General features: G+C 31.0%; 1 protein-coding gene across 2 annotated transcripts; it reads left to right on the forward strand.

The window, feature by feature from the left end:
* The first annotated feature begins 5702 nt into the window (after positions 1 to 5702).
* On the forward strand, positions 5703 to 10360 carry LOC114396483 (cyclin-D1-1-like). 2 transcript variants are annotated; one of them, XR_003663306.1, is made up of 7 exons: positions 5703 to 6178; positions 6486 to 6572; positions 7903 to 8001; positions 8508 to 8709; positions 8843 to 8973; positions 9064 to 9347; positions 9537 to 10360. XR_003663306.1 is itself a non-coding variant. In XM_028358490.1 (6 exons), the coding sequence occupies exons 1-6, from the start codon at positions 5882 to 5884 to the stop codon at positions 9292 to 9294; spliced, it is 1047 nt and encodes a 348-aa protein (XP_028214291.1). In that variant the 5' UTR covers positions 5703 to 5881; the 3' UTR covers positions 9295 to 10360. The 2 variants fall into 2 exon arrangements, 1 of the variants encoding a protein (XP_028214291.1); XM_028358490.1 differs by having other exon boundaries at positions 9064 to 10360.
* Positions 10361 to 10998: the final 638 nt, after the last annotated feature.

Genomic DNA, 10998 nt, shown 5'->3' on the forward strand with positions numbered 1-10998 from the left:
GTTGTGGTTTTTAGATGAAGTTGTGCTTGATATTTTTTGTCATGGGCAATAATAAATGACTCTAATGTGCCTTAAGATGCTGAAGTCTAACATGTTTTAATTGGAGCTTCTATCCTTTTAATTATATGATTTTGTATTGCATATGAGTTATATAATTGGTTTTCCACTTCCTTTTTTTTAATTGTTGACCATTTAATTGTTTATTATTATAGGAATATGTGAAGAATACAATAATGCTTAAGATGTATAAGATTTATGGTTCATGCTTTTTTGTTGTTTCTAGTAAATCAAAATCAATTTGTCCTTTGATTTTAAATTTGATTAAGACTCAAGTAAGAGAGTTTACAATAAAGTACCTGATTTTTTGTTTTATATATGTCCTTGTGAATTAATAATGTTTAAAAGTTATGCTTCTATGAAGAGACATTTAGCTATATTAGCATTATAGTAAATTGTTGTTAACTTTTATGTTTAAGCATTTGCTTCAAATTGCAATCTGTAAATTAAGTTTCCGAATTTCTTTCCAAATGCAATGAGATACAACTTATCACAAAAGACAGTGGGGATACAATTATGAAGTTTAAATTTCAAAATGTATTAATTATGTCGCTGACTCCTTATCATTTCTAATTACTTTATTGGAAGCTTAATTAATTACATATGCTCTTTAATTTGAATAAGAAATTATGGTTATACCAACCTTTGCTTGATTATTGTGTTGTTAAACATGTTTTGCTTCAAGAATTGTTGCCTAAGATGATTATACCATGGATGTTCTAATGTTACAATGAAGTATGTATGGTGTAGAAGATGAATGAATATGAAAAATGTAAGTTTGTAATTTTGAGACTTGTAAGAAGGTTATGGAGTTTGATTGAAATATAGGTTGCACTTGAGTGAGTGAAATATATGTTCTCTTTCTTTGTGATTATGAGACTTGTAATTAGGTTATGGAGTATATCAGGAATATCATATGGCGTACACCTCCCATGGCAAGAACAATACATAATCAAGTAGATCCTCGATTCTATAAAATAGTTTATTCATGTTTAATTTTATTTCAAGGGGATACAATTATTTCAAAAGTGAGTTTTGTATACTTATTATATTTGATATTTAAAAAGTGAGGATTTAGTGACTTGCTTAACCCATAAAGTGGGTTAATTAACTCATGGAGTAAGTTGGTTCATGAAATGAGTTAGGCTAACTTTTTTAAGTAATTTTTTTTATTTTTTTGGCTCATGGATTGGCCTTAGTCCATAGGACTTTGTGGACTTTTTTACCCAATGGGCGTCTTTTGGCCCGGTCCTATATAGGTTTTTAAGGTATTATATGCATCAAAAGCCCAAAAAATCCTCCAAAATGGTTGAAACAATATTTGGACATGATCAATATTTTGAAGCACCAAGAACAATAACATATTTCAGTCATACTATTAAATAAAGTGCATATCAACAACTCAAAAAAAAAAACACCAAATAATTTGGCCAAATTACTTTTTGGTCCTTCTTTTATTTAGTTTGTCCAATTTGCCCCCCTTATTATTAAAAAGTTTAATTTGTCCCTTAATTTTTAATATTGAGGCAATATAGTCTTTTTCATCTAATTGACTTTAATGACTTTTGAAGCTTTTAAAGCTAGTTTCTCATATTATGAAAATGGTAACAAACTAATGAGATAACTAATTGATTGAGTCGTATGTGTAAATTACTGTAAATTTTCTAGTACTAGAGTTTGACTCCTCTCTATGAACAAAAAAGAAAAAAGAAAATGGTACAACAAGATAAGATTTCTATGGAACAAAACAAAGAAAAAGAGTTAGGAGAGGGAGAAGATTTTGTATGGACCTAGAGAGGAAGATTTGATTGAATACAATTACAAGAGAAAATTTATTTAGCAACGAATATATATATATATATATATATATATATATATATATATATATATATATATATATATATATATATATATATATATATATATTTAACATACAAATTATTGATTTTTTAACCAAACTAACTGTGGGTTTCAATAAGGCAACTATAGAAGTCTTCGTCAACAAGATTTAACTTAAATAATATATAATTAACTTACTTTACATTTCATTGCTAGAACCAATCCAAAAGAACAACACATGATCAATGAATCTAACCAAAAAAGTAATTTGAGATCTATCAAAAGATTATTTGCGAAAAGTACACTTTTTTTTTTACAACCAACTATACATTTCCTAGAATTCTAACTTGTAACTATATATTTTATCTGTACATATTTCCCCACTTCAAAGTTATTTTCCATCAATGCTACTATAATGATAATGTTTTGGTGAGTTATGAAGCTGATCATCATGTGAACAAGAAACAAATAGTTCATAATGTTTTGCTTATCAAAATTAGGAATCTCCCTCACCCTCATTTTCAAATTTGAAAAGAATAAACTTAGGTCTCATTGTGGGTGATTTTTTGTTAACAATTTAGAAATTTTGAAAAATAAAACTAGTTTATGTTTTGATTTTTGAGTTTTAGTTTATTTTGGTTTTTAATTTTTAAAAAGTTTTTGTAAATCGAAAATAGGTAAAATAAATAAAATATTCTATCTTATCTCGCTCCATTATCAAATCATGCAATATAAAAAATAATAACACAAAAATAATTTAAAATAAAAAATAATTAAATATGAAAAAAATAAAAAATTCTACAACAAAATAAATATGTTAAAACTATACAAAAGAAATAATGACATAAACGTATTATTCATTATTTTATTTTTTTAAAGATTGAACTGTCTAATTTAATTCAAAGAAGCAAATCAATGTACACCATACTCAATCAAAGGGACAATTCCTCCATCCAATATGTCTCATGAAATGAAAAAGTCAAATTAGCAAGCTTATCAGCGGCTTTATTACAAATACGAGGGACATACAATAAAGAATGTAAAGTGTTTCCACTTGCTAGCTTCCTAGCCTCTTCAATCAATCCTAAGAATTGAATTAGCTATAACTAATATGGTTTCCTTGTTTCCAAGTCAGTTGTAATTTCTTGAAATTTGTGTTGAACTTCACTTGGAAAAAGAGTTCATGTTTTGTTGTTTCAATTGTCCACCTCAAGCGTAACACTTCTGCCACATTGGGTGGCACACACTCAGCAGAAAAATTTGTCGCAAAGACTAGAATCTCACCATGCCAATTCCGGAATACAAGACCAAAACCAGTATTACTCCTTTGGATTGCTTAACTGAAGCATCAATATTAAATTTTATCAAGCCTTGGCGGCGGTGTTTTCCAACTAAGTTCTATTTGAGCCTGTGCTTCCAATATCTGATTCAATACCATTGTACATTCTTAACAGAACATGAACAAAACAAAATATACTAGTCAGATGATATGGGTAGGTTCCCAAACACCAATTACCAAGTTGTTTATGCAGTAATAAGGGGACAACAAATAATTAGAACCAATGCATTTCAAAATATGATTTTAGAAGTCTTGATTTTGTGCTTCAATATTCAAATTGTAACAAATGAAATAAGACACTATGTTAAATTTTTAGGGAATCTTTATAAAATATTAATAATCACCAGAAACATATCATGTTAATTAAGAGAAATTATGAAAAATACTTGAATTTATAATAATTGATCAAATAAATGTAGCAGACTTTAAACAATAGTCACGAATAATTAATTTAATGACCTTTTTCTATCAAATCACCATATTTCTTTTGGAATTGTCATTTTCTTCTTAGATAGAGAAAAAAAATTATTTTTTGATTTGGTGTATTGGAACAACAATTATATTTTAAATTTAGACTTCTTATTACTGGATAAATCGATTTCTATTAAACTCGTTAATTTATAATAGTCTAATAAACTCATCAAATTAAATTATTTATATTCCGCACATAAAAAATATAAATATTATAATATAATATGTAGTCACCTTAATTAATTATTTAAGAATTAAAATTCACAAATTAATCTTATCAACATTCTAGTTTCAGAATTTGTTAGAATTCCACGTAACTATTTTCAATTGGAACTTCTCCAACAATTACTCTGTCCTACTGTCCTAATAAATAAACGATATCCTACAATTTGGATTTGGTACTCATTACACATTTTCTCCAATTTCTAGTTCCTTATGAATAAACAATGAAAATCCCAATTTGATTCCCCATTATCACCCGTAGCAATGCTAGAGGCGGCGACCGACTTCGAGCGGCGCAGATTGAACGGCACAAAGAGATAGTGCACAACACAATGGCGTGAAGGGTGAAGCAGCATGAGTGAGGGTAAAAATAAAAATGTGGGTTAGGGTAAAAATAAAAATTGAAACAAAACCCAGTAAAAACCTATTTTTATTGTTTTTGAAATGGGATAAAATTTGTTTTAAATTTATAGTTAGAAATATTTATATATTATAAACTTTAAATTTAATGTTTTTCAAATATTTTTTAATTTCTATTTATTGGATCTCACGTGTATTCCTAGACTTACTCAACGTGCCGCTGCTTGCTAGTACGTACAGTTCTATGTCTCAAATGTTAAAAATACAAAGTTAACAAAAAAATATAAACTTAGACTTTAAAGACAATGTTTCATTTTGTTTTTGTAGACCATACTCGAGTTTTATATAATCATTATAGGTGATTAATTTTTTCTTTAAATATTTAATGTAATTTTATAACTAGAACTTGAAATTAAAATCTCTTGTTAATTTTATAAATCGAGTATAAATTTTTTAAATTTGTTATGAACCTGGGCTAAACCCAATTCATATACTGATACTCTTATATCCAAATACTGGATCAACCATAATTACAAGCTTCGGTTAAAGTCAACGTTAAGGGCAATTAAAAACATCATATTACATCCCATGACGCAAAATTCAGCTCATCTTTGAGTCTTGTATATATCACTTCGTTGTAGTAGATAACCATTTAATATTCATTATCACTCTAATGTAATTATTATTGATTTGAGTAGGAGAATACCTTTGGTAAATACCTACCAATTTTTTGCATTGGCCCATTTATCAACCTTAAAAAGAAAATAATAAATTATAAGGTGACTTAATAGTTAAAAAAATTATAATTTTAAATTTTTTACATTAATAAAAATCAAGGAACTGATAATTATTATTTGTTGATAAAAAAAATTCAATTTATTAAAACACACCAAGTCAACCCCTTTCAAGAGTTTGTCCTAGGTCAATAATCTATCTAATATAATTACTCACTTTAATTTAACGGATTGAAATTACTTTATATCTAAATTTTAAAATGATTATTATAAAAACTAACAATCCCATAACAATTTATTATTAAATGACAATGTAAAAAATTATTAATATTATCATTATATTCTAATTAAATTCTGGACACAATGAAAGTTAAACAAATTTAACTAATCCTATCCTCAACTTTTTTTAATTATAAGTTCAAACAATATATTCTGGCCAAAATGAAAAACTCCCAGCGTAGATATTTGAGGAAAAAAGAAGCTTAACAAGAATATTTATATTAGTAATAGTTTATAAAAAAAATTGTTAATTTAAATGATATTAATCTTCATCTTCTCACATAAGATCTCAAATTTAAATATTGTATGAAAGACAAAGTCAGTGATATTCCAATAAAATGGTAAAAAAATAAAATTAATAGTAATAGTTTTAATTATTGTTAGAGGAAAAACAGACAGAAGCACGCATATTTATAGTCACACAATCAGATGCAGAAGAGCCTTCAAACCAAGACAACGATATCAGTCTTCCATTCATCAACAACCACTCTCTCTCCCCTCTCTGCAGCAAAACCAATTCTCCGGCGACATCTCCGGTCAGGTTCCGGCAGCCTCTCCGGCGACTCGGCATGGCAACTCAATGAATGCGGAATCACCGCCGGGGCTCCTCATGTCGGTTTCCTGCCTCTCCGACTACGACCTCCTCTGCGGCGAGGACTCCTCCGGAATCCTCTCCGGAGAGTCGCCGGAGTGCTCCTTCTCCGACATCGACTCCTCACCTCCTCCGCCGTCGCCGACGACAGAGGATTGTTATTCGATCGCGAGCTTCATCGAGCACGAGCGCAACTTCGTTCCGGGATTCGAGTACCTGTCGCGGTTCCAATCTCGCTCCCTGGACGCCAACGCCAGAGAAGAATCAGTTGGATGGATTCTCAAGGTAAAATAAGAAATAACTAAACAAACATAAAAACAAATAACTGAACAAAACAACACTAAAAAACTTTCTTCAACAATCGGACACGCGGTTGCGCTTGTATTACGTTATTGCCACTCAACTCGCCGAACTGCTCTACGCTAAAATGCACCGCTGGTGTAACTGTAACCGTCTCTTCTTCGTAACGGCCTTCTAGTATCTTCTAGATCTGCGTCGTACGGAGTTCACTGCGGGTTGACGGCGTTAGTTTTTTTTTCTGATTTGTTCATGCGAATTGATTAGTGACTGTTTGATGATGCGTGTTTCGCAGGTACACGCGTACTATGGCTTTCAGCCTTTGACGGCGTACCTCGCCGTCAACTATATGGATCGGTTTTTGGATTCTCGCCGGTTGCCGGTGAGCTCTCGTTTCTCAGCAGCTTTAAAATGTTTAAAATTAAATCCAAAATTTTATATTATATACATATATGTACAATGTAAAATTTTATATTATATATATATATATATATATATATATATATATATATATATATATATATATATATATATATATATATATATATATATATATATATATGCGCGCGCGCGCGCAATGTAAAAAATTTTATATATTTAATCACAAGCTATTTATGTAAATTTGTTTATTTTATGATAATTATTTTAAAAAATTATAATAATAATTCTTGATTAATCGGTATAGTGAAATTTTTTACAATATCAATATAAAAAAAAATCAATTTTTGTCATTATTATTAAGTGTAAGCAAATAAAATTTCATTTCTATCCGGTAATTATTATGTTTGACATTTCAGACTTGAAGCTTACGGCAACACATTCTCATACTTTATTTTGTTTTCTTGATTATAAAGTCATTGTATTAATATAGTACTTTTTTAATATTATTTTTCATTTTCTGAAATTATTCACCATATTTCATATTTTCTCTTTATTTTTGGATAAAAGGTTATATATATTTACTATAATATATTTTTCAGAAAGATGTGAACCCGAGTATTGGATAGGTAGGTAATGCGAAGTTATTTAATATGAGATTAACGTACTGGTACATTTATTTATATTGGAGTTGGGATGCATATGACATGCATTAAAAAATACTATAAAATATGAAATTATATACGGAGTTTTTTTATGTATAAAATATCTTTGCTATCATGCTACTCTTTCTGTCGTCGGTTACGTGCAAAAATTATAAGTTATAATTATTATGTCAAGAAAATTCTAAGTGTTTCGGGTCGCTTTATGCTGAATCTAAAAAGGAGTTACTATTCCAATAACCTCTCAATTATTGATTAAACAAAGCATTTATTTTTTTATGTACGACAAAACCTTATGCCATGCTTTTCTATAAATGTTGAATTATAAGCAAAAGTTATTACAGGTATTATATGAGTTATTTATACGTACGAGAATTAAGTGAATTTTACTTTAAAAGAAAACAGCGTGTAAATGTAAACAACGTGCGTATTCGGCAATATATACTGTTGTAGTGCTATACAGGGATAGTGACAGCTTGCAGAAGAAGATTCTAGTACTTTTATCTGCAGGTGCATGTCACGTGAGGGATACATGCTGGCACTTGTGCCAGAAAGTTTGAAAAGTATTATTACCACTACTAATCGAGATATTGGAAGCAATTATTGTGATGATGATTATAATGACCTTTTTGATTCACTGTTTGATACGATCCTGTGCATACATGTCTACAGGAAACAAATGGGTGGCCTCTGCAACTTGTATCTGTTGCATGCTTGTCTTTGGCAGCAAAGATGGAAGAACCTCTTGTTCCATCTCTCTTGGACCTTCAGGTATAAATATATAAGTTCTATCGGGATTGAAAGATATAAGATTAATTTAGTAACGAAGAAATAAAACAATAGATAGTGGATTTGAATTTTCAATTAATAAAAATTAACAAACTTTCCATATGTGTTGACCTTACTTTTGCACTGGAATCAATAAAATGAACTCAAACATACGCTCCTTGCTTTTGCAGTAGAATCATTGTAATGAAATGATCTCAAACATACGCTCCTTTGTAATGAAAACTTTTGACATTTGGGTTTGCTTTTGCACTAGAATCAATAAAATGAACCCAAACATACGCTACCTTTTGCAGCAGAATCATGGGTTTACACATGCACTATTGAATTTGGTGCGAAGATAATATGATATTATCTTCTGTTTATATACACATTAATGATTAAAAACTAATCATTATTAATGATTAAAAGTTAAAACTTCCATGTTGAAATATTGGCATGTCAGTTCATATACAATACTACGTAATTCACAATGTATTTATAAACTGCAGATAGAAGGTGCCAAGTACATATTTGAGCCGAGAACAATTCGTAGGATGGAGCTACTTGTTCTCGGTGTCTTAGATTGGAGGCTAAGATCAGTAACACCACTTTGCTTCCTCGCTTTCTTTGCGTGCAAAGTAGATTCAACTGGAACTTTTATCCGGTTCCTTATTTCCAGGGCAACAGAAATCATCGTATCTAATATCCAAGGTATCCATTTCTATGATATGTAATTTATTGAATAAAGTTATAAGTTTTAAGAAATATTGAATACTAGTAATGAAGGTTTGTATTTTGAGTAACTAAAATTAATGAGTTTCCTATTTGATTACTTTGTCCACAGAGGCTAGCTTTCTTGCTTACTGGCCTTCATGCATTGCTGCTGCAGCCATACTCACTGCAGCTAATGAAATTCCTAATTGGTCTGTGGTTAAGCCCGAAAATGCTGAGTCATGGTGCGAGGGACTAAGAAAAGTAAGCATAGTATGTTAAATTATGATGCGTTGGTTTTTGTATATGTTAAATGGATCGAATTGCCAAAGCACGTATATGTGATTATTGCAGGAAAAAGTAATAGGGTGCTACCAGTTGATGCAAGAGCTTGTGATTAACAATAACCAACGGAAACTCCCTACTAAAGTGTTGCCGCAGCTGCGAGTAACAACTCGGACCCGAATGAGGTCAAGTACTGTATCATCATTCTCATCATCCTCTTCAACCTCCTTCTCCTTGTCTTGTAAGAGGAGGAAATTAAATAACCGTTTGTGGGTAGATGACAAAGGAAACTCCGAGTGAAGAGAAAACGAACAACAATAATAAAAGAAGGGAAGAAAAAGAGAGGGAATAAGGTGGGCCAAGTTGTCTAGAAACCTCAACATTTTTTAGAGGGTTTTTGCAATTAAAAAATGACTTGAGTGAGGGTGTAGATTATAATAGTATATATATGATATATCTCTATCGTATATACTAAGAGAGTTTGATGGGTTTGGAGTAATTTTTATTTTTATGTTGGTGACTTATTAATATTGAGTTTGCAGAATTCACATAGGGAAGAGGGATTTTGCGACATGTTACCGTGGGAGAGGAAATGAGAGAAGAAAGAAGTGAAACACTGAAACAGGGGTAGAAGAATTTAATGTGATTTGTTCTTGTAACCTGTGAGTGTGGAAGAAAGAAGTGAGTTGCGGGCTGGAATTCAAAGTTTGCATTAATTATTGGTGAAGGAGATGAAAGATGGTGGGGGCAACGCTGTAGAGATTGAGAAGAAGAAAAAGTAGAGAGAAGGTATGAGAAACTCTGGTGATTATTGAAAGTTGAAACTTAGAAGTTTGAAGTGTTCAATGTTCATATCATGGTATTCATAAGTCAAGCAAAGCTTCATTTCTTGGCCAGCATCACTGCTTCTTCATCATCCACGTTACTACTACTTTGATGGGACCCTCAACAGTAAAGAACAATTGAAGGGCAATAAGTTGAAGTTTGGCTACAAATCGTGGACTTTTTTTGTTGGGTATTGGCACGTGTGCAGTCGGTTCTGGTGCGTGCCAATGAAGTGTGTACGTGTGATTTTTCTTTTTCTTGGTTTTTCTTTGCGGGAGCTGTTTATATATTTTTTCCTATTTTTGGCCATGAGTTTTGGCCTAACTATACAGGACTCCAATGGCTGGTGTCCGCGCGTGTGATGGAAACACGTGTATATATAGGTTTTAATTTAAAAACCTTGAATTTTTTTATTTGTTTTCAAGAGAGGAGAACCCTCTTTCACATAGGGGTAAAAGGTCTTTGGGGCCTTTTTCCTGTGTGCTGTGTATTGGATTGATTAATATATAATGACAACTATTAATTTCTTAGATTTCTTTCATTTACATATCTTTCCATTATATTCTATTATATCTAGGGAAATCCTGGACTCATTCTTGAATGAATCATGTGATTCACGGGCTCACTGACCCCAAAGCAATTCAAACATGAAAGTTATATACAATACAATACAACCATATGCATCTAAATATAATGTACAATTTGAATTATTTACACCCCACTTGTCTAAAGAACTTACAGTCCACGCAAAAATCGCTTGAAATAATACTATTGGGTATTGCAAGGTCGTGCCACATGACTCTCATTTAAGATACTTTGTAGGTTTGTCATTTGTTCTTATTACTGAATGAAAAGAAACTTATAAGACCCTCTCTGGAATCTAGTGAGGCAGAAATCTGAAGCCGGTGGACTCGTTGTCCCCGCTAGCTATAAAGATGGCCAATCACTCACTGATTATGACTCCTCAATTAGTCAGTGCTTGCTCGTGACCGTCACAGACTGTGCTATTGTGGTATTATACAAACAAACTATCACCAGTAGCCCCATTTCCCATTTCATGAAATATCCGACATACTTTGCATTACATATATATCTATGTATTAATTTACTTAATTATAATGTGTTTAGCTTCACATCTTGAATGTGATGGTAAGAATCTTATGTTATAGTTTCCCTTTC

The sequence above is a fragment of the Glycine soja genome, chromosome 18 (genome assembly GCF_004193775.1).
Source record: "Glycine soja cultivar W05 chromosome 18, ASM419377v2, whole genome shotgun sequence".
NCBI lineage: Eukaryota > Viridiplantae > Streptophyta > Magnoliopsida > Fabales > Fabaceae > Glycine > Glycine soja.

Excerpts from the sequence above, each read along its gene's own strand:
- LOC114396483 (XM_028358490.1), top strand. The coding sequence starts at position 5,882 with ATGAATGCGGAATCACCGCCGGGGCTCCTCATGTCGGTTTCCTGCCTC. Across the intron at positions 6,179-6,485 it reads CAGTTGGATGGATTCTCAAG|GTACACGCGTACTATGGCTT; the intron begins GTAAAATAAGAA and ends CGTGTTTCGCAG. Across the intron at positions 8,002-8,507 it reads CATCTCTCTTGGACCTTCAG|ATAGAAGGTGCCAAGTACAT; the intron begins GTATAAATATAT and ends TATAAACTGCAG.